Raw genomic sequence first — 25,038 nt, forward strand, 5'->3', positions numbered from 1 at the left:
GTTGTATAGCTCGGGCACATTAACTTCTCTGAGCCTCAGTTTCTTCATGGGGATTATAATGCTCAATTTTGCAGGCTATTGCGGGGATTAAATGAGATAATAAATATAAACTGCCTAACGGTTCCAGGAGCTACAATTGTTAGTGTTTTTGTGCATTTGTAACAGGAAGTAGTATAAGTGGTGTTTGAAAATATGTAGAGAATTATGCAAAATAAAGAGTGCCTCTTATTATTCTTTACAAGTAACTTCGTTGCTATCAATGTGGCAAGGTTTTGTCGCAGAGGTGGATATAAAATTTTTTTTCTCATGCCTTTATACTTTGCCTATTTTTAACACTTCTGTTTTTCCATTATATTCTCTTTCTAAAATTCTTGTTCTTTATCCTTGTCATGCATGTTTCCATAATCTTGTGAAAATGAAACACTTTTTCCTAAAGTATTTCTCCAGATATCCACACTTCTTCTTTGTTAGGAAAACAAAACTCTGGCTATATGAATATTTCCTAGTGAAGATTTTGTCTGTCATGATTATACTGCATTTACTAACTAAAGTTGTTTTGAGGTTTCAAAAAAGATTTAATCCTAGTAAAATGTGATTATATTTCTCAAAATAATTTTTATATTCTTTGTGTCTTTTGTTCATTACATTCTTTAGATAAATGTTTTTTTGATGTCACAAATAAGAACTTTTTGATGTTTATATAAATATTTTTCAGAAACTAATGGAGAGAATTCAGAATCCTGAGTATTCAACAACTATGGATGTTGCACCTGTCATTTTAGCTGCTCATCGTAACAACTATGAAATTCTTACAATGCTGTTAAAACAGGATGTATCTCTACCTAAGCCCCATGCAGTTGGCTGTGAATGTACATTGTGTTCTGCAAAAAACAAAAAGGACAGCCTCCGACATTCCAGGTCAGAAAATTAAGATTTAAATTAAGATGTGTGATGCAGTAAGGTATATGTCAATACAGTTTTTATCGTTGTTATGTTTAGACTTCTAAGAAATCTGGTATTGCAATAAGTAATGAAAGCCAAACTTCTAGCTCCTTTGCTTAATACAATGAGTTCTATATTTTAAAGAAATGTTTACTAAATGATGAATAAGCAAGAAAACTTTTCAGATTATAAATAAGGTTTATCTCATAATTCTGCTGGTCAGAGATAGGGTCACTATTTGCTTTTTAGAAGCAGGGTGTATTAATCTAAAAGAATTTCCAAGTAGTGGAAGCGATGAAGAAAACTACTTCCTATCTTATTTATAAGAAAATAAATATTGTTATCTATCTAACTAAATACTCAGCCTGTTATGCCTCTTTGTCCCCTCTCACACAATATTTAAGTCTTTTTCTCTTGCCTTCCCATTCTCCCCAGTCAAAAATACTAACAACTGAGGAGTGAATGAACTCAAGAAAGTATCTCTTCCTGGACAGATTGAGCAAGATCACACATGTGCATGTTGTATAACATGTGTGGTTTTGAACTAGACTTGAAAATATCATTTTCAGCATAGCCTGTATGTATATATTATCTTTACAGTGGTCAAATGTAGTTGAGATAGTATCAGATAAAGCTTTTACTACAGAAAATGTGGTTGGAAGTCCCAGGCCATCTGTTGTCAGTGTTTTCTAGTTAAGGCTTCTTATACAGTATGTATGAAGTTAGCTTTAAAGCTGCGAGCCATCTACCTTACCTCATTCCTATCCTTAAGAACAGATCTTTGGTGGATCAACAGATAGTCACAAATCCATAAATTGGAAAAGTCCCCTGGGAATCAATTTAATGTTTACTTACAGATATTGTACTGAAAATTTTTTCTATTTTCATCAATTTTGCAATGAGATCTGTGTTTCTCTTTGATAAGATCTGGTTGATAGTTATGGCAATGTTAAAAACAATTTTAAAAATAATTTTATTTATTTGACTGTGCTGGGTCCTCGTTGCTACACGTGGGCTTTCTCTTAGTGGCGGGGAGCCGGGGCTACTGTCTAGTGCACAGGCTTCTCACTGGTGGCTTCTCTTGTTGTGGAGCGTGGGCTCTAGGGCAGTCAGGCTTCAGTAGTTGGGGCACGTGGGCTCAGTAGTTACTACTCGAAGGTTCTAGAGCAGCAGGCTCAGTAGTTGTGGTGCACAGGCTTAGTTGCTCCATGGCATATAGATCTTCTTGGATCAAGGAATTAACCCCTGTCCCTTACATGGGCAGGCAGATTCTTTACCACTGAGCCACCAGGGAAGCCCAGCTATGGCAATTTATCTAACTTTTTAGCTTTAAAATGACCAGTCTATGAGAAATTCCCTGGCAATCCAGTGGTTAGGACACCATGCTTCCACTGCCAAAGGCGAAGGTTCAATCCCCGATCAGGGAACTAAGTATTAAGATCCTTTATTAATGTTAAATATAAATTATTTTCCAATAGTATGCTTATGTGTGGTGTAAGCATTTGGAGATGGGGTTTGAGGCTGGAGAGAACACAACACAGCTTTGATTTGAGGTGTGAAAAAAGCTTGTTCTGAAAGCTTTTAGAGGAGCTGTGGCTTGAGCTCAGTGTTTAAGTATGAATAAATATTAAAAGGTAAAAGGCATTTTACACAGTACATGAATGTGGTTTATTTAGGGAACTTCAAGTGGTTTGGTATATTTGTTGAAGGCTTTGAGAGAGTTTGTTATTGATGTTTGAGAAAACAGTTATAGCAAATGTCAAAAGAGCTCTGACTAAAGTCATTTTCAGGAATTGCTAAGCAGAGTTGCAGGAGGAAAAAAAGTTGACAAAAAAGGAGATAGGTAAAGGTTTCAGGGGAGTTGAAGAGCCAGTATACAATCAATAAGGAAGAGAGGCAGTCTGTATTTGTGAGATACTGGTTTTTAAATTTTAGAGATGATGCAGTGCTAGGTGATACCGTCTTTCCTTTTGTAACAATATGGTTAGACCTTGAGAGCTTTATGCTAAATGAAACAAGTCAGATGGAGAAGGACAAATACTGTATGTTTTCACTCGTTTGTGGAATACAAAGCATGAACAAACAACCTGCGGATTAGTTGGGGAATGCATTCAAAGTTGCAGCCATTTCCTAAGAGTTCCTTCTCTTTTTCTTTTTACCAGACTTCCTGATGCTCTGCACACATGCCTAATTTTTTAGTCAGCCAGGAATTTGTGGAGACTTTGTATGTCTTTTCTCATTTCCAAGATCTCCCTATTAAATTTCTGTTTGGTCCACTGTTTCCCTCACCTCAACCTGCAAACTTGGTCTTACAAAAAGCTGCAGGTTTTCCTTGATCATCTGTACTAAGTCCAATCCTTTCAGCCAGCAGAGCTGTAGGTTTTTACCTCCCAACGAATTGATTTATACCCCGTTAGCATAGAGGTACAGATTTTACCAGTTTCAAAATGGAAGACTACGGTTCTCCTTAAATCAACTGAAGGCAGAGATGATGGATGTGGCCTTAGGCAAGAAGGCCACAGGTTCCAGCCATTCCTGCCTGAAGTTCTGGTAGTTTTCCAGTAATTGATTCTCAATAGATAATTTTGAGTGACGCAAAATAGTTGATTTTTTAAAAAATAATTTTGTCCATTTTACGCATATTTTTGTGCAGTAAAATCATTGATCTCTTTATATTCCACCATTACTTTTGATAGTGTTTGAATACCAAAATGTCAGACTTTGTTTTATTTTCATTTACTGAAGTATAGTTGATTTATAACATGATACTGACATTAGCTACACACCAGTGTGACTCAGATGCACACATGTACATTGTTTTTTATATTCTTTTCTTTATGGTTTATCAGAGGGTATTGAATATAGCTCCCTGTGCTCAGCAGGAGGACCTTGTTGTCAATCCATTCTACATATAGCAGTTTGCATCTCCCAACCCCAAACTCCCAGTCCATCTTCTCCCCCCTCCCCCCTTGTCAACCACAGATCTATTCTCTATGCCCAGAATGACAGGTTTTATACAGTGGTGCGGCCTCGTTGTTTTTCTGACTCTCTCTAATTGCTTTCCATACTGTGGCTCGTCACTGTTACACAGCCACTTGTCTGCCCCCAATACGAGCAGTTTTTCTGGGCGTTATGTCCCTAATCCATATTTTTAGACATGATAATGTAGGTTGATAGAAAAGTCATTTTTACAAACAACCTGCTAAAATTAATTACCATAAAAAATTACTACAGACATATGATGGAAACAAATTAGTTGCTTAATTGTATATACTTTTTCTCAAGTTTTTGGAGCAGTTTTGGTATAGCCAAATACCCCTTTAGAAATCCTTACTTAAGATAAAATAATGGTACTTCTTTATTAAATAGCTAGATCAAAGTTGGATTTTATAAATATTGTTTTCTTAAAAATGCATTATATAGAGCCTATTTTTGTGTCTAAGACATGAGACCTAGCAGTTAAATAAGGAATAGTTCAATAAATTTATTTCATAAAAGTTTTTAATTTTTATACAGAAAAATTCCATTGCAAAGTAAAAAGACAACCAACCAACTGGGGAAAAGTATTTAAAACACTTTTGACTAGACAGAGGGCTAATTTCTTTGGTATATAAAGAGATTATACAAACTGATGAATTTTTTAAAAAATCACCAGAAAAATAGGGAACTACAAATGAACAGATAGTTAACAGAACTATAATGAAAAGTAAACATGAAAGCTTGTAAAAGTAAATGAAATGTAAACATGCTTAAGCTTTTGGAGAAATTTAAAGTAATACAACTCTTAAAATTCCATTTTTCATCCTTTAGGGTGGCAGCATGAAGATGTGGGGGGAAAAAGAGCTTTCCTTATTGTTTGTGCTTTGGAAACATCCTCCAGATTTTAAGATACACGTGCCATTTTTTCCAGCAATTCTGAGTGTGCAAAGGATATATGAACTAAAGAATAATTATTAATTGAAGTAAAAAATTAGAAGCAACCTAAATTTCCATTAAGTTGGACTGCCGTTAAATGGAAAACCATCCAGTTTTAGGAAATAATGAGGTGACTCTGTATGTAGTGACATAGAAATAATTGTCCCTGTATACATTATGTCTGAGTACTTTTGTGTATAACTAGAAAATATCAGGAAAGATTTTTCACAATTCTCTGAAATGTGACTGTGTTTGAGGAGTATACTTGGTGGAAGAAGAAAAATTGCAGAGCATTATGTTTCTAAACTGCTTGCTTTTTTAAAAGAAGCAGGCATATATTAAATTTTTGTTTAAAAGTGAGAATATATAATAGTTACCAAATTTTAAATTAAGAATTATATGTTTATAAATGAAAGAATAATAGCAAAACTTTTTTGATTTGGTTCCTGTTAGATATTGAATATGAACATTAATTAGTTCATGGAAGGTAAAGGGAATACTTTTCTATTAGCTAGAAATAAGGCATAAATGAATGATTTTATTCTTAAGATTTGAAAATGTCTTTCAAAAATAACCTGATTGAATGAGTCATATGTTATATATATGTAGCATATTAAAGTAAATTTATTGCTGGAGAAGGAAAATTTAATAAGCATCCATATATTCAATTAGTTATTAGCAGATTTCATTTAAAATAATACTAAGTTCAGGAATAGAAATTTTTTAATTAAATTGAAGGATACAGAGTTTTAAATCTATGAAAAGAAATACTAAAATGATTTCTCTTAAAGCAGTGGTATAAAATTTTTCAATAATTGTATCTCAGAATATTTATTTTTGCCTTTCTTTTTATGTAGGTTACTTTATAATAAATGTATTATAAATGTTTTATTTTCTTTTAATTTTATCATACTTTAAATTTATGAAAATTATAGGTTAAAAATACTAATCACGTGTATATAATAAATGTTTTACATAATGGAATCAAATTTTATCCCAGGTTTCGTCTTGATATATATCGCTGCTTGGCCAGTCCAGCTCTAATAATGTTAACAGAGGAGGATCCTATTCTGAGAGCGTTTGAACTTAGTGCTGATTTAAAAGAACTAAGCCTCGTGGAGGTGGAATTCAGGTGGGAATGAATGGAAATTGTAAATTATCTCTTTTTTTTCCAGAATATTTTCAGCATGAGTTTTCTCATAGGCCAAATTCTCACTTAATGTTTATTTACATTTGATCCAAAATGATCAGGCCTTGCTGCCACGTACTTAGGATTTTCCCTTTTCTCTCAGTGGAGTAGATCCTAGTATCACTTAGGTCACTCTTTACCCATCTTCGCTCTTCCACTCTTCCACTCACCCTTAAATCCCTACTTTGTTCAACGTTACCAGAGGCATTCTAGGGCAATGTGAAGAATAAAGGGAATGGTAGCTATAAACAAGAGCAAACTTATAACTGCTCTCTTTCCTCATTTCCAGATTCTATAACCATCCTTGGAACCCAGCCCTTCATAACTTTCAGAAGCATATTGAATGCTTTTTTGTATGTCAGGTACATTTCACACACCCAGACATTGTCCCATTTCCCAGTTTGGTGAGATTTTCTAGTAGGAGAAACATAACATGTAGACATAAAACTAATTAGATAAGACTACAATTAAATTCCTAGACTAAGAAGTAGATAATACTTTGTTAAAGAAATTCAGCTACTTATTCTACCAAACTTAGGTAGTTTTGGTTATGTGGTAAATACAAAGGACGGAGAAGGCAATGGCACCCCACTTCAGTACTCTTGCCTGGAAAATCCCATGGACGGAGGAGCCTGGTAGGCTGCAGTCCATGGGGTCGCGAAGAGTCAGACATGACTGAGGGACTTCACTTTCACTTTTCACTTTTATGCATTGGAGAAGGAATGGCAACCCACTCCAGTGTTCTTGCCTGGAGAATCTCAGGGATGGGGTCGCACAGAGTCGGACACGACTGAAGTGACTTAGGAGCAGCAGCAGCAAGAATAGATGAAAAGATATTAGCCAGTAAGGAAAAGTTTTTAATTCTTTGAGTTATAACTTTATGCAGCCAGTTCATGGAAAACCCCATTGAACAGAAAATTAATCAGTGAGAAATTCTTCATATTTTCCCTTCCTTTCACTTTAAAAACACTGAATAAAAAATTAGTTTCTGAAATCTGATCCCAGTTGTTTCATAACTGTTTATTTCTAACTTTATTCTTAAGTTGTTCCACTCAGGCTTAAGCTTAACATAATTGATATTTTGTAAAGAATTGTCTATTAAAACTTCTTAGTTTCTCACAAGTGATTTAGGCTTGCCTTTAATAAGCAGGTAAGTCCTAAGTTTCAAGGAATAGTGATTTTGTACTAGGAATGTTTCAGTGTTTCTTTCTAACTTGAATTTTGTTCAAAGGAGCATCTTAAAAATGAAACAAAATACTATTTTGTTATCAGAAGTAGTGTAAACACGTTTCAAACTATCATAGAAAAAATTTCTGGTTAAAAATCATATAATAATATTTATTGGATAGCATCAAAATATTATTATTTATTGTTTAGATAAATAATATAAAAGAAAGCTTTATACAGAACTTATAGAGACTAAAGGCAAATGAGTTAAATGAACATGTTGAAAATACTATCAGAATTTCTAGGAATATCAATATATATCAGAAAACAATTTGCTCATCTGAGATTATCAGTGTGAATGCAGAGAACACAATTGTGTTACAGTTTTCCCCAAAGCTGTGGGGGCTTTATGTGCCAGCAGGTTCCTTTGACAGCACAAAATGACTTAAGATGTTGTGTAGCACTGTCAGAATTAAAATGTTACTGAGTAATATTTCTTGTGAAAATACCTTAATTAGAAGATGGAAGTGGCATTTCTAATAATAGACTGTGCACTTTGTAGGAATGATTATGAGGAACTAGCCCGGCAGTGTAAAATGTTTGCTAAAGATTTGCTTGCCCAAGCCCGGAATTCACGTGAATTAGAAGTTATCCTAAACCATACATCCAGTGATGAGCCTCTTGACAAACGAGGATTACTAGAAGAAAGAATGAACTTAAGTCGTCTAAAACTTGCTATCAAATATAACCAAAAGGAGGTATGAAGTTTTCTGTGATATATTTAAATTATTTCCTTCACAGTGGTCTAGTGGCTCAGGGCAAAGGCTTTGGAGCAATATATCTACATTGAGATCCTAGTTCTGCTTCATAAAAACTGTGTGTCCTTGGGAAAGTTATTGAATCTGTCTGAGCTTTAATTTTAAGAATTAATTAAGGATATGCATATTTAAAGAGTTTAGTACAATGAGTATTACCTTTAAGCAAGTACTCAATAGATGGTAGTTGCTATTATTTTTAACAATAATAATAGTATGGATATTAATGTAATGTTTTTGCTAAATAGTAGCTATGCAGGTAAGATTTTGAATAGTAAATGCCTTCCTAATGCAGTTTCCACCTTGTGTTTTGTCTGTTACGAGTTCATATTATTAATCTAGTTATAAATAGTCCTTTCTACAGATGTAGGGCCTTTCTGTTTAAAAATAAAAGCATCAGATATTATGTTCCTTATTCTTATTTGTTAATTCATTGTGAAACCCAAAGGTGGAGAGACGTATGCTATGATAACTAAGTTGAATCTGGCTCTTCTGGCATCATCCCTTCCTATTAAGGGAAATACCTATTTCTACTCCCCATACACTCACATGCATATGATTCAGGAACTTGAAGAAGGAAGGTATGCATTTTTAATTTCATTTTTTGAGATAACGTAATAGACATGGATGTTGATATGCAGACAATGATGTTCAGTTGGGGAGTGCTGGCATATGATACTTTTAAGGTATTGCTTCTAAGACCCATTATTCTTATTATCAACATAGATGTTGGAGTAAAACTTACTTATCACAATTATATTAATATAAAAATGGGGCCCAAAATAGATTATGGTAGAAGGCAAGATATAGGACCTTTGGTGCTTGGAGCAGAGTTTTTTATTATCTTGGTTGACAGTTTGAGCCGCCGAATAGCTTTGTGACTTGGGAGATTGATATAGGAATTTTAAGATGTTACTTTAAGATTACCTAGATAATATATTTCTCATCCAGATCTCTGACTTCAAATCCTATACTTTTTCTAGTACTCTGAGGTTTCTTACTTAAGGTAGAACATTCATAGGAAAAAAATTAAGTATAAGAATTTGGATCTAGGTAGCTATAAGATTCGGAGAAGGCAATGGCACCCCACTTCAGTACTCTTGCCTGGAAGATCCCATGGACGGAGGAGCCTGGTAGGCTGCAGTCCATGGGGTCGCGAAGAGTCAGACATGACTGAGGGACTTCACTTTCACTTTTCACTTTTGTGCATTGGAGAAGGAGATGGCAACCCACTCCAGTGTTCTAGCCTGGAGAATCTCAGGGATGGGGTCGCACAGAGTCGGACACGACTAAAGTGACTTAGCAGCAGCAGCAGCTATAAGATTATAAATCAATAATATACCTATGTGGCTTAAGAAGGAAATACAGTGTTAATATGTATACCTAAAAACAGAGAACTCTGATATAATCTTCTTCTAATATACATTTGAATAGATCTTATGTTTATTTACTTTTGTGTTCCACAACCTAAAATAGACATGAAATACTAGGAAATAACAGAAAAGATATAGCAAGATACAAAATCAGCTTAAGTGATTGGAAAAAGAATCTCAAAGAAAGGTGGGAAAAAACAAAGATTATCCTGGTAAGGGGAGAAAAACTAAGGAAGTTTCCTAATGAGATATATGTATATATATATACCTGAAGAATTTACAGAGGATAACCAAATGTTCCATTTCTAAAGAAGATTAGAGAAAAGGAATAAGGAGTAATGGTAATACTTTTAGTTGGGAGGAAGATATTCTATAATTTTTAAAATGAATGAAATATAAATTAGTTTTTTTACATTGGATTTCTAAATATAATCAAAGGGAAAGATAATATTTTCTCCATTAGTTGATATATTTTGTTCTGGTGCTACATCCTGAATAACAAACTACCCTGATACTCATGTGGCATAAAACAATGCTTCATAGTCATTTTGTGATAATTTCATGATCATTTTATTGTGCTCTTGAGTTTTGTGAGGTCACAAACCTCTTGAGGTCAGGAATTAGGAAAGGGCACAGCAAGGTTGATTTGTCTCTGCTTCACCATGTCAATGATCTCAGCTACAGTTATTTGGGAGATTTCTTCACTCATATGCCTAGTGCTTGAGCAGCACCTGAGGTCTCAGACTGGGAGCTCTGAGTGGGCAGGATGCTCAGTAGGCTGGGTCCATTGAGGGCAGTCCTCCTGAGAGCTCAGGACTGGAACTATGGAAGAGTATGGCCCTCATGGTTTGCTGGCTGCAAGGAGATGGTCTGAGAAGCCTCTGAGGGTTAATCAGAGTGGCTACGTGTAGCCTCAGCTTCTTTGTAGGCTGGTGGCTTCAGGGCAGTAGGACGTTTTATATGCCATCTTTTGGCTCCAAGAGCAAGTGTTTCTCAGACAAGGTGGAAGCTGAATGTCCTTTTAAGACCAGCCTTCAGAATTCACATAGCATCACTTCTTCCAGAATCTACTTGTTAAAGCAATAACAACCTTGGTGAATTGAAGGGTAGGAAATATTGGTAGCCTCTCCGTTGTTGATGAGAAGAGTATCAAAGAATTTGTGTCTCTATTTTAAAACCACCACAGATTTAGAATATCTCCAATTGAAAGTTCTTCCAATTACATATTTAACATTATGGTTAATTAAATCATCATTGTGTAGAGAGATGATGAGGGCAGCAGTCAGTCCTGAGATTGCTTTGATACTTGGGGGAAGGATGAAACCACTGAGTTTGGGATGCTACCAAACTGGGTACTTGGTGGGAAGAAAAGCTGTGTTTTTCCCCCTGATAGTTCCTTTTGAGGGACAAATTAACAATTCCGTAACAACACTGAAAGCTAAGCAGAAGGACATTAATTACCAAAAGTAGGTGTGGCTTACTAGGAAATTTCTTGATAAGCACAATGAACAACAAAACTTTGTCCAGGTTTTTTAAGTACACTGTTGGATTCTATAAATTATATTCTGTCTTGGGATGAATCATTTTAAAACAGAACATTGACCAAATGTTATTGAATATCTGAATGATATTATGGCCATTTGTGCTTTACTTCAATGATTTTCAAGCCTGATTACATTACTGAGTCCAGAGTCATCAGAATCCTTAACTTATACTTCCCAGCAAGAATGTTATATTGGGAAAATATTACTTCTGAATTTTGCAAACTAAGAATCTTTGTAAACTTTAGTAAATTTATTTCTGTATTTCAACTAGAATTTTCCTCTTATTTGGGAACATTTTTCCTTTTCTTCTCACACAGAATTTCATTTTATGGGGATTTAAAAGCGTCTTTAATACATTTTAAGAAATTCTCAGTGTTTTCATGGAACATAAATATATGTGCTGTTTAGCCTTTAATTGCTTTGCTGTGCTTGACATGTTGGTTTCTTGTAACCGAAACCATTAATTTTTCTAGGCTGAAGTCTCTTTCTGTGGATTATGCTTGTTAATTTTGAAATTTCATAAACACTGTTATGAGTCTTTATGAAGTAAGTGTTTCATAATGGCTAAGCAGGCTAGTATTGGAGAAGGAAATGGCAACCCACTCCAGTGTTCTTGCCTGGAGAATCCCAGGGATGGCAGAGCCTGGTGGGCTGCTGTCTGTGGGGTTGCACAGAGTCGGACACGGCTGAAGCGACTTAGCAGCAGTTAGCAGCAAGCAGGCTAGTGGGCTTCCTTGGTGGCTCAGAGGGTAAAGCAGGCTAGTAATAGTCACTAATACTTCAGTGATGCATGCTATGACCAGGCACTATTCTAAGAGCGTTACTTTTAATCCTCATAACCAGTGTTTGACTAGATACTGTTATTATCCTCATTTTATAGATGGAGAATTTGAGGCTGAGAGAGATTTAAAAACTTGCTCAAGGTCATTTAGTAAGTAAGTGGCAGAGCCTGGATTTAAAAATAGATAATCTGGCTCCAGAGTCTATGCTCTTAACCACTATACTCTTTTATTGCATGTAAGAAAAATAAACTGGACTATATAGAACTGATTTCAAACCATAATTAAAACTTTGAATATCAGTTAAATAATAGCACTATTGGATCCTATTTACAAGTTATATTTTACTTGTGTGTGTGTGCTTCCTTTTCAGTTTGTTTCCCAGTCCAACTGTCAGCAGTTCCTGAACACTGTTTGGTTTGGACAGATGTCAGGTTACCGTCGTAAGCCTACCTGTAAGAAGATAATGACTGTTTTGACAGTTGGCATCTTTTGGCCAGTTTTGTCACTTTGTTATTTGATAGCTCCCAAATCTCAGTTTGGCAGAATTATCCACACACCTTTTATGAAATTTATTATTCATGGAGCATCATATTTCACATTCCTACTGTTACTAAACCTATACTCTCTTGTCTACAATGAGGATAAGAAAAACACAATGGGGCCAGCCCTTGAAAGAATAGACTATCTCCTTATACTGTGGATTATTGGTAGGTATCAAGTTAGTTTAAAAGGTTCTGCGTTTATTTAGCCCGTTAATTCTCCCTTGGTTGGTGGCATTATAAACTGCATTCAACTTATAATTTTACACAGTTTATACAGCAGAAATTTGAACACTTCCATAATCATTGAGTGCTTGCTTCAGCAGCACATATGCTCAAATTGGAACAGTACAGAGAAGAGGACTGTATTCGTGAAGCGTTCCATATTTTGGGGGGCTTCCCTGGTGGCTTAGATGGTAAAGAATCTGCCTGCAATGCGGGAGACCTGGGTTCAGTACCTGGGTTGGGAATATCCTCTGGAGGAGGGCATGGCAATCCACTCCCAGTATTCTTGCCTGGACAGTCCCCATGGAGAGAGGGGCCTGGCGGGTTGCAGTTCAAGGGGCTGCAGAGTGTCGGACATGACTGAGCGACTGAGCACATGATCACTGGAGACGCAGGTTACGTTTTTTTTAAAAGATAAATGTCCTTAAACTTGATAATGAGGAAGCAGATCTCTTCATATGATTTAATTACATGGGAGCTACAGATTCTTTCTCAGTTTCTAAAATTGTTCATGATGGTTAAAGACAGATTTTGCTGATGAATTTTTTTTGCTATAAGAATATGAACATTTTCTTAGGTACTTTAAAATATGATACATTTTTTGCTTGGTTGCATGTTAAGAGCTAACTGTTTTGTTATATCATTAGTTTTCTTTTAAGAACCTGTGAACGTTACAGACGCGTATTACCTTACCTCTGATTGTGCTCAGTTGCTCAGTCACGCCTGACTCTTTGCACTGTAGCCCTCCAGGCTCCTCTGTCCATGGGATTTCCCAGGCAAGAGTACTGGAGTGGGCTGCCATTTCCTCCTCCAGGGGATCTTCCTGACCCAGGGATCAAACCCACGTCTCCTGCATTGTAGGCGGATTCTTCACTGCTGAGGCATCGGGGAAGCCCATCTGTATTATAGAACCATTACTTAAATTTGGATTTAAAGCATTCCCTGATGACTCACTCTGTAAATCAGTTCTTTACAATGATAGCCATATCTCTTTAGAAATAACAGTCTTTTAAAAAGACATTTTATTAGCTGAAAATTGTTTTTTTATAACTATTATGCTATAAAATAAATAATGACCTTCTGCAGTTTTTATTGCTCTTGCCCTTTTTGAGAGGGGTTGTGGGAGGAGGGGAGTTGAGTTATAACTACATTGTCCATTTATGGTCTTTTAATGACATCTCCTTAATTTCCCTCTGGATCGTCAACCTTGTTTTTAACCTCAGCATTTCCCACCTTGTCTTTTTTTTACTATTTGCTGTAGAATAAAAGGAATGTTGAGATTTCATTTTTTTAATGTTATGAAGCTCTATTTAACATGTTCTGACTTTCAGTTATTAAAATAATTTGAAAAAAGTTAATTACAATGTTCACTTTTAGTTCTTTAGATACAAAAATAATTTGTATTTGGAATTTTTTAATTAATTTATTTTTAATTGAAGGATAATTGCTTTACGGTATTATGTTGGTTTTTGCCATACATCAACATGAACCAGCCCATAGGAATTTGGGGATTTTTATTTTATATGGAAATTAGTTCAAGTAACTTGACTTTAAATCAGTTTTACTTTTAGCAATATTCAATTCATGATGCATTAATGTTTAAAATTAGGTAGATATAGTAAAAATAATGTAATCTGAACTTTAGGTTAAAGAGAATTAAATAATTTCTTCTTGTTAATATTTTCCTGTTTCTAATATTTCACTATCATATCTAAAATTCAGTATTTAATTTAGGAAATAATTTATACTTCGTCATATTTGGTTTCAAACTGCATTATTGTAGATCTTTTGAATGTAAACTTTGTTTCTCTTTTTAATTGAGTAGGTTAGACTGAAAGGAATCTCTTAAGAAATACCTTTCCTCTATTAAACTATTTCTGAAAGATTGCTGTATATACCTTAGTTGTGAAGAAAGGACATTTTACATTATTTATCTATAATTTATTGTTTAAATGAAGTGAGAGAGAGAGAGAATATCTTCTTTGTTTTGTAAAGTAAAGATTCAGTCTAGCCAGCTCTGTGTAAGATTAAAGTTTATATTTCTTAGCAGTGAGTAAAAAACTCACTGAAGTCAAAGAGTCAGCCCATTCTTTGGATAGCATAAATATTACTGTTATCATTGAATTTCATAAGAGATGTAAAACTATGGCTACTCTTTCCTAATCACAATGGCTTTGTTTCCAATAACATTGAACACACACATAAACACATGTGCCTACAATATTATTAATTTTCTAAACATATTCTTTCTCAGTAGAAGAGTACAGTGTGAATTAATCCAGTAAAATTCCTAAAACTATTTTATTTTTCACAGCACAGCTTCTGCTTTGAAACAATTAGATCTGAATAAACTTTGCCCAGGATGTCTTCTGAACCTGTTGTGTCATTAGATCACTCTGTCTTACTTAAATATATAGATCTGAAATTGCTGTAAGAAAACATGTAGGAATCATTTGCCTGCTTGTTTAAAGGCATTCCTTGGTTCAGTTTACTTTTTCATGCAGTGAGTACAGTGACTCCTGACTCATGATACCTGGCTTTTGTATATTTATTTTTTGTTATTTTCCTTAACCCTCCAGAAAAATAAATAGGGTTGAATTACAAAGAGCAAGGTTAAAAAAAGAAAACAGTGTGTTGTTGAATCCGCAGGATATTAATGGTATCCATTTAGTTAGGTATTTTTTTTTTTAATCGTTGGAATATAATAGAACAGCCCTTACAAAAAGGTACATTTTGAAATGTTATATAGCTGCTTTGTCCCGGCACAGGCAGTAACAGATACAGCCTAACATGCATGGTGCTTATGATCTAATTATTATTTTTAAAAAACACAGTAACTTGAGAATCACACAGATAAAATAAATCATTATATATGAGTTAAATTCTGCTAAGTAAAGATCATGGAGCTAAGAGGGCAAGGATATTATAAGGGCTGTTTACCTAGTTGGGGGATTGGGAAGGCTGTCCTGAAGAAGTGATAAATAAGCTAAAATTTAAAGAATAAATAGGAGTCAACTTGGAGAATTGGGAAAGAAAATTATTCTAGGAGAATTGGGAGAGAAAATAATCTAGGCTGATGTAAAAGTTGTATTCAAGGACCATGTGGCAAGAGGCACAAAGAAGGGGCTGAGGAATGGTGGAGCAAGGCGAGCAGGAGAAGTGGAATTCAGGGTGAAGCCGTAGACTCGGGTTTTGCACTAGACCCGGGACAGCCTTGTCGGCCATGTTAAGTAATTTTGACTTAATACTAAGAACAGTGGGAAGCCACTGATTTTTTTAGTGGGTAAGTGACAAGATCATTTTGGCTACAGTATAGAGAATGGGTTGGGAGGAAGAGCTATGGCAAGAATAGCTGGAGGGAGACCAGTAAAGAGCCTGTTGCAGTAAGCTGATGGATACCTTGAACTTAGGGTGGTTGTGATAGAAAAAGAGAGAAAGAAACAGATTCAAGAGATATTTATAAAGTAAAGCAAATAGAACATGGAAATATGTATATACCACATATACATATCACATACATATACATATCACATACATACATGTATATACATATATATATACATATCGCATATACATATATATATTTCCATATATATATGTGTGTGTGTATATATATATATAGGAGAGGAGGTGGGACATTATTAAGCAATGTAAGTATTCTGGAAGAGTACTAAGTTTGGGAATTTGTGAGAGACTAGATTCTGAGAGTGGTTTTGGATATGTTGAAGTTAAAAAGTCTTTGAGATACTCAAGAGAGATATCAATCATCCAATTGGTTGATTTCATAGTCTATTTTTTTTAAATTTTTATTTCATAGTCTAGAATTCAAGAGGAAGTTTAAGCGTGAGTTGGCAGTGTGCATGTAATCTATATATATGTTGTATATGAAACTATGGGCATGTATGAGACACTTGAGAAAGTATAAAATGAGAAGAGGGGACCTAGGAGCAAGCCTTGAGGAATCCCCAAATGATGGGATTACAGTTTTGCTAATATTAATAATTCTATATATGTATATATAGTCCATTGATTATGTGGTGATTGCATTGCTTATAATAGTTTAAAATTGTTGTGTTCTTCTAATCCAATTCAGAAATGTGAAATAGATCAAGTATATTAGCTTCATTTTGGTGTGGGGTGTTGCATAAGAGATGGGAAAATACCTGTCAGTGGTACTTAATATTCTTTCATATATCTGCCTTTTTTAAATCAAAATCTTACCCAATCCATGTTGTAATTTTTGTCAAGAGTTCCATTTAGGTATAATATTGCATTTTACAGAAATAAAACACTTATTTCTGTAAGCATCTTAGTTTAGTGTTTTAGTGTTACAGTGTTTGGGTTAATAAAATAAGTTATTTTATTTGATTTAACATTAAAGTTATTTGCTTTAACATTTTTGATAGTTTTTATCTATTTTCAATTTTTGAAAATATTTATTTGGCTGTGCCAGCTCTTAGTTGCAGCATAAAGGATCTTTAGTTGTGGCATGTGGGATCTAATTCCCTGACCAGGGATTGAACCTGGGCCCCTTGCATTGGGAGTACGGACTCTTAGCCACTGGACCACCAGGGAAGTCCCTATTCATTTTAAATAAAAACTCATCCAAATGGAATTTTTAAAAAAGTATTTTCTGTGTCAGATCTGCAAATATTTAAAAATGATCTTGTACATAAAGTATGTGTTCTGTATAATTAAGATATTATGAACAGAGTTTTTCAAGAATACTCTCGAAATATTTTTCCCAGGGGACTTATTCAGTCTACTGGTAAGCCAGAGGATGATTCTAATGGCTTAACTTGATCTTCACCCATATGTAGGTTGTAGCACTCTATTCTTTTGTCATTTATTGTTGTTCAGTCACTAAGTCATGTCCAAATCTTTGTGACCCCACGGACTGCGACATGCTAGGCTTCCCTGTCTTCCACTGTCTCCCCAGAGTTTGCTCAAGTTCATGTCCATTGAGTCAGTGATGCTGTCTAACCATCTCGTCTTCTGTTGCCCTCTTCTCTTTTTGCCTTCATTTTTCCCCAGCATCAGGGTCTTTTCCAATGAGTCGGTTCTTTGCATCATGTGGCCAAAGTATTGGAGCTTCAGCTTTAGCATCAGTCCTTCTGATGAATATTCAGGGTTGATTTCTTTTAGGATTGACTGATTTGATCTCCTTGCAGTCACTTTACATTCCCCTTAAAAATATCTCAATGGAGGAATGTATCATAAAGCAATCCTCGATTGCGGTACTGTTCTCTGGTACTTCTAGGAATATAAAACTGGAGAAACTTCTGGCCAAAGAAGAGGAAGGAAGTTTTGGTTTGGTTGGTATTTATTTATGTGTATTTATTCACTGAGCAAGTTTTTTGAGCACCTTCTGTGTATCAGGCACTATTTAGGACATTGAGGACATTGGTTGATAAATATTCTTAGCTTTGAAGAGTTTTTACCCAAAATGGGAGAAAGATAGTTAATAATAGACATAATAAGTAAACTATGTCTATTGTTTAAAAGTGATAAGTAGTAAGGGAAAAGAAAGAGAAGCAGAGTTGGAGGATTGGGAGTGACGGGCATAAATTTGCTATTTTAAATAGGACGATCAGAGTAGGTGGTGAGGAAAGCTGCAGGATGGATGTCTGGATGAGGAGCTTCCAGCTGGAAGGAGAGCCAGTGTCCAGTTGGGGAGTTTTGGGTGTTCAGAGAACAGCAAGGAGGCCAGTGTGACTAGGGTAGTGGAAGGAAAGATTCAGAGGAGAGGAGATCCAAGAGAAGTAATGTAGGGCCTCAGAGACCGTTGTAAAAAATTTGACTTTGACTCTGAATAAAAGGAGATGTAAGGGAAGGTGCAGTGTGCAGTGCGTGCTATGCACGGTCAGCAGCAGTGGCGTTAGGCTCTTAACATTCACACTTGCCAGACACCAAAGGCAGAAACCTGGTGCCAGATTTCCTTAGCTCTGTAGAAGGATATAAGGCAGGAAATAAAGCATGACAGCTTCAAATATGTCTCTATTGGCAGCTCTTACAAAAGACTGGGGCTTCTTCTCAGCCCCATAGGGGGCACACTCAGTTGTGTGGAATGAGGCCATATTCATGGGTGTGGGTTACCCCAGCCAGAGAAGCCTGAAAACTGCAGGATTTCTTATAAATCTGGATATCATACAAAGCCTCAGAGTGTAGTTCCCCCTACAGGCACACTTCAAGTTAAAGAAACATCACACAGAGAAGCTGAAACCTGTGTTTCTTAACATGTTTTTATATAGTCCTGTTTGTGTATACTTTTGGGGTCTATGATTCCACTTATGCAGTTTCCCAGTCAGTGATTGTTTTTATAACAATGTTGAACACAGCTGAGTTTCCATACTTTCCTTAACATAGTACGTTTCCAAGGAAACCACTTTAATAGATGATAACATGAGGTTTTGTTCCCATGGGGAAAGAGTTCTAGCTTGCAGTTAATTTTTTTTCCTCTGGGACTTGCTACAGGGTTTTGATGAGAGAAATAACACTTGGCATTTTAAAAAGACTGTTCTGATCACTGTGTTGAGAATAGATTTCAGGGAAAACAGGATAGAAGCAGGGAGACCAAGTAGGTTGTTTCAGACATTCAGGTCAGAGAAGATAGCGGCTTGAATTTGAAGTAGTGGTGAGAAAGTTTAGATCCTAACTATATTTTGAAAATAGAACCAGCGGATTTACTATTGCATTCAATGTGTGGTTTAAGAGAATATCAGTCAAGGGTGAGGCAAAGACATTTAGAGTGAGCATCTAGGATGGAGTTGCCATCAGCTGAGATACAGAAGTCTTCAAGTGCTGTGGGCTTGGGGGCAGAGATTAGGAGTTCAGTTCGGACATGTTAGGACATCCAGTTTGAGATAGCCAAGTACCTGTGCAAGTTAAGTTTAGGAGAGGGGTTTAGAGATACTTATTATTGTGTAAATACAGGTTGCGTTAAAAAATTTGAGAGTCTACCACATAGATACTATTTAAAGCCATTAGACCAGACTGGATGAGGTCACTGTAGGGGTGAGTGTAGATAAAGAAAATAATCAGGAACGGAGCCTTTGGGGCGGGGACATTTAACAATGACTTATTTGTTTTCTTATGCTTGTTTCACATCATTTATTCCCTCTCTGGGAAAGATATTGTCAGATGAAGCTTAAGATTCCTTCTCTTTCAAATTTTAAGAACTTTTTACTGAATGTTATTTTTTTCTTCTGAATGAGGTTACAGATGACACATGTTATTTATTTAATACTTTGAATCTTAATGTATTTTTTTAGTTTATTATTGAATTAAGAGCATCATCTGATTTTTTTTCTTTTTTTTAGGAATGATATGGTCAGACATTAAAAGACTCTGGTATGAAGGGTTGGAAGACTTTTTAGAAGAATCTCGTAATCAGCTCAGTTTTGTCATGAATTCACTTTATTTGGCAACCTTTGCCCTCAAAGTGGTTGCTCACAACAAGGTGACTATTAACTATGTCAATTGAAGGCACAAGTGAAGTTTATTTAGGGAAAACCCAAGATATTTAGCTATGGATCTCAGAGTTACTTTGGCCCAAATCTGTCTGATGTGTTTTCATTTTAAGCCTATCTTTGGCAAGGAAATAGTGCCCATTGTTCCTTCCTTCTAATACTTTCGAGGGTGTTAATTGCCTTTAAATGTCGGCTACCTATTATATCCAGGCACCTTGGTTGACACTTGCTATGCTTTATCTCATTTTATTCTCACAGGGATTCTATGAGACAGATGTCCTTATCCCCATTTTGCAAATAAGGAAAAGGAAGCTCAGAGATAATATAAGTAACTTGTCCAAGACCACACAGTAAGAAACCAAGACTGGATTTAAATCCAGGTCTGTCCAGGCATCTTCTTTCTACCAAATGCCAGTTCCTTACATCTGAGCGAGGTTCATTTACCTATTACTTATAATGAGAACACAAAGTTATTTAAATTGGTTATATTTACCAGGGAAAAGTTTATCTGAATGGAACTCATAATGTTTTACACATTCCAAATCATGACGGTTATCTCCCATAGCTTAAAAAGTGATGTAAATTTAATTATTTTCTGATGCCTATAGTTTTATATTTAAAATTTGATAAAAATCCAACCTTATAGACGTCTTACAATGTTACTTTTATAAAGATTAATTTAAAGCCCAGGAAAGGTAACGGAGATTATGTTGACTATCTTTGTTTACACCTGAGTTTAGAATTCTGAAGTGTCACATTCAAGGAACTATTATATAATATTTTTTGAGTTTTGGCTAATTTACAGACTAGAGAGAAAGCAAACTGGTTTTCTTATACCACTTTATTAAAAACTCCATTCCTATATTTGATCAGTAGTACAGAACATGTTTATTAGGTATGTTCAATGACCAGAATTGTGAGGTTATTAAGAAAATAAAAGTTGATCACATATAGATAAATGGTTGGATAGAGAGGTTGATGGTCATTGGTTCTTTTAGACTGGTCCCTTTTTTAGACTGGTCTCTTAGACTACCCTCTAGAAGCAGGGTATCCATATAATTTTATTATTTCAAACCAAGACACACGAAGGAAAGCACAGTTAATAATTATGCCAGGAAGACTGGTATGTAATCTGGGAGTGTCCCAGGCAGTGTGGTTACTCTGTGTCTAGGTATAATAATACACCCTTTTTTTTTTTCTTGTTTAGAAGGGAGAAGAGCTTCTATGGTGCATTGTAGAATCTTGAGTCAAGTAGCTAGCTTAATTTAATGTGAATGCTAATTAATTTCAAGCTTGTATTGTGGAATTTAAGAAAGACTAGCAAAAATTTCATTCATGAAAAGTTTAATGACTGTCTTTAAAAAGATTATTTCATTTTTTAAAGCATGAGAATTTCTGAGAAAACTTCTTCATGAAACACAATTGGTATTGCTCCACATATGTAGAAATCATCTATTTATTTAAAACAATGTTATTTCTATTAAAAGAGAAGTTTATGAAACATAAATGGAGTTCTGACACAAGGAGAGACAAAATGGTTTTCTTTCAACGGTCAGAGTATTTGTTTTTATTTTCCTAAGTTGAGAGAGCCACTTACCTTTGGCTTTTTCTTCCTAATCTTAGTTTCATGATTTTGCGGATCGGAAGGACTGGGATGCATTCCACCCTACACTGGTGGCAGAGGGACTTTTTGCATTTGCCAACGTTCTGAGTTATCTTCGTCTCTTTTTTATGTATACCACAAGCTCTATCTTGGGTCCATTACAGGTAAGCAGTTACAGTTTCTTAAAGAATATTTGTTAAAGCTTCTACACCTTTTTCTTGTCCACTGGAATATTGTTTCTCATGATGTCAAAGCTAAACTTTGCTTTTGAAAATAATTAACAGTTGAAAAAGTAACAGCGTGTTCATCTGCTTTGTTTCTGGCTGAATGATAATCCTTTGCTTTCAGATATCCAGTTTTATTAAGTTGTGGTCCATTGTCCCTCTTTCCCAAGTCCACGAACATGGATGTATTTGAAATAAATACTTCAGACAGTAGAGGGACATAAAAATTTGCTTTTTCCCAAGATGAACTTCATATTTAAAGTTTTAAGTGATAAATATAAGGGAAATATTGTACAGAGTTCATACTTGATGATGGTTTTGAAAATAAGTTATATTTCATAAAATACTTCCTTACATAATAACTATTAAACAGAATAAGTTAGAAAATGGCTTATTTAATTTTTTTTAAAGATTTATTTATTTAGGCTGTGCTAGGTCTTTGTTGCTAGGGGCAGACTTTCTGTGATTATGGCAAGCAGGGCCTACTCTCTAGCTGCAGATACGTGGTCCTCTCATTGTGGTGGCTTCCCTGGTTGTGGAACACAGTCTCTAATACAGTCTCACAGGCTTGGTAGTTGTGGCTCCCAGGCTCTAGAGCACAGGCCCAGTTATTGTGTTCAATAACTGGCTTAGTTGCTCCTCGGCATGTGGGATCTTCTTGGAGCAGGGATTGAACCCGTGTCCCCTGCATTGGCAGGCAGATTCTTAACCACTGGACCATAAATGAAGCCCAGAAAATGCATATTTAGAGCTAAAAATTTCAGTTTATGTAGTCTAGCTTTACACTTTATAGTACTTATACAGTTAAGGAAATTGACCTTTTATTTATTCAAAGTAATATGATTATTTTTTTGAGAGAGTCCAGGGATAAATTCTGAGTCTCTTTACACTAAAGAAAGGACTCAGACTACCGCACAATTGCACTCATCTCACACGCTAGTAAAGTAATGCTCAAAATTCTCCAAGCCAGGCTTCAGCAATACGTGAACTGAGAACTTCCAGATGTTCAAGCTGGTTTTAGAAAAGGCAGAGGAACCAGGGATCAAATTGCCAATATCCGCTGGATCATCGAAAAAGCAGGAGAGTTCCAGAAAAACATCTGTTTCTGCTTTATTGACTACGCCAAAGCCTTCGACTGTGTGGATCACAATAAACTATGGAAAATTCTGAAAGAGCTGGAAGTACCAGACCACCTGACCTGCCTCTTGAGAAACCTGTATGCAGGTCAGGAATCAACAGTTAGAACTGGACATGGAACAACTGGTTCCAAATAGGAAAAGGAGTCCATCAAGGCTGTATATTGTCACCCTGCTTATTTCACTTATATGCAGAGTACATCATGAGAAACGCTGGGCTGGAAGAAGCACAAGCTGGAATCAAGATTGCTGAGAGAAGTATCAGTAACCTCAGATATGCAGATGACATCACCCTTATGGCAGAGAGTAAAGAGGAACTGAAAAGCCTCTTGATGAAAGTGAAAGAGGAGAGTGGAAAAAGTTGGCTTAAAGCTCAACATTCAGAAAACTGAGATCATGGCATCTGGTCCCATCACCTCATGGGAAATAGATGGGGAGACAGTGGAAACAGTGTCAGACTTTATTTTTTTGGGCTCCAAAATCACTGCAGATGGTGACTGCAGCCATGAAATGAAAAGACACTTACTCCTTGGAAGCAAAGTTATGACCAACCTAGATGGCATATTTAAAAGCAGAGACATTACTTTGCCAACAAAGGTCCGTCTGGTCAAGGCTATGGTTTTTCCAGTGGTCATGTATGGATGTGAGAGTTGGACTCTGAAGAAAGCTGAGCGCCGAGAAATTGATGCTTTTGAACTGTGGTGTTGGAGAAGACTCTTGAGAGTCCCTTGGACTGCAAGGAGATCCAACCAGTCCATCCTAAAGGAGATCAGTCCTGGGTGTTCATTGGAAGGACTGATGCTGAAGCTGAAACTCCAATACTTTGGCCACCTCATGCGAAGAGTTGACTCATTGGAAAAGACCCTGATGCTGGGAGGGATTGGGGGCAGGAGGAGAAGGGGACGACAGAGATGGCTGGATGGCATCACCGACTCGATGGGCGTGAGTTTGAGCAAACTCCAGGAGTTGGTGATGGACAGGGAGGCCTGGCGTGCTGCGATTCATGGGGTCGCAAAGAGTTGGACACGGCTGAGTGACTGAACTGAACCCCACAGATTTTAGTAGTTGGTTGTTCTTGAAAGGTGGAGTCAACTCTGCTTGTGACCAGCTCTACCTAATACTCTGTTATTTTATAAGTCTGGATATCTGAGCAATATTCAGTCTTTCTTAGTAAGTCAAAATTTACCGACAATTTAGATTCTTTTTTATATTTTTAAAGAAGATATTTTAAATAATATGCATAATTACCTTCTCCAACAGAGATATGAATACAAAATATGCAGGAAAAACCCAATTTGATTTGATTTGACTTGTGCTGTCATCCTCCAGTGTTTCCTGAAATGTGGCTCCTTCAAGCCAAGTCCTGTGAGATGCTCTGACTGAAATACGTTTGGGACACACTGCATTCCATATAACCTCTTTCAGGAATTCACAGTACACATGATCACATTAAAGCCTATGAGAAAGAAGTAATGAAACTTGTTTAACCTTGTTCAAACTATCATCACCTAAATTTATTTAACGTCATACCCATTTTTCATGAAATATGCTCAGGTCTTTTTTTTTTCCTCCAAAACATGATTTATGAAATACTGGTTTAGTTTATCTGTTATTTAAATGTTATTTTGATTTAATTTTGCCACTAGTATCTTCTATAAATGTTTTTAACCAAGAGTCAGCAGTATTTTTACATGCACATTGTTTTGTTTGTTTCTTAGCTAAAAACTGGTGTTATTGCTAGGTTTCTATACTGGAAATTGCTTTATAGATTTTTACAAAGGGTTAAGTAGGAGAAAGTATATTATTATTTCTTGGTAAATTGTTTGTTTCTTTTTCTGAGAACAGTTGAGTCAGGTTTTCCTGACTCAGTCTCTTCCCAAAAGAACTGCAGATGTGTGTACAAATACTGCATAAGTGGCTATTTGTCTTTTCAACTGTGGTGTTTATTTTTCCTCCTCCAGGAGAGTACTTTATATTGTTCAAATAGCCACAGAACTAACAAATAATTAAAGTCAAGCTAACAAATATTTATTTTGTTCCTATTTTTTTTTAAAGGTCTATAAGTTAATCATAATATATGTTAAAAGGTTATGATCTAGTCCAGCAAATGATTTT

General features: G+C 35.7%; 1 protein-coding gene across 7 annotated transcripts in view; it reads left to right on the plus strand.

Annotated features, from left to right (window-relative positions):
* TRPC1 (transient receptor potential cation channel subfamily C member 1) overlaps positions 1-25,038 on the plus strand; it is a 59,070-nt gene that overhangs the window by 20,937 nt on the left and 13,095 nt on the right. For 6 of the 7 annotated variants that reach the window (XM_043875485.1, XM_043875486.1, XM_043875487.1 and 3 more), the window contains 6 exons: positions 716-918; positions 5,858-5,989; positions 7,776-7,971; positions 12,098-12,434; positions 19,811-19,950; positions 21,584-21,727. In XM_043875485.1, coding sequence (XP_043731420.1) covers positions 716-918; positions 5,858-5,989; positions 7,776-7,971; positions 12,098-12,434; positions 19,811-19,950; positions 21,584-21,727 — 1,152 coding nt within the window. The remainder of the gene's footprint in view (positions 1-715; positions 919-5,857; positions 5,990-7,775; positions 7,972-12,097; positions 12,435-19,810; positions 19,951-21,583; positions 21,728-25,038) is intronic. The other variant, XM_043875490.1, reaches the window with a different exon arrangement.

The sequence above is a fragment of the Cervus elaphus genome, chromosome 19 (genome assembly GCF_910594005.1).
Source record: "Cervus elaphus chromosome 19, mCerEla1.1, whole genome shotgun sequence".
Taxonomy (NCBI): Eukaryota; Metazoa; Chordata; class Mammalia; order Artiodactyla; family Cervidae; genus Cervus; species Cervus elaphus.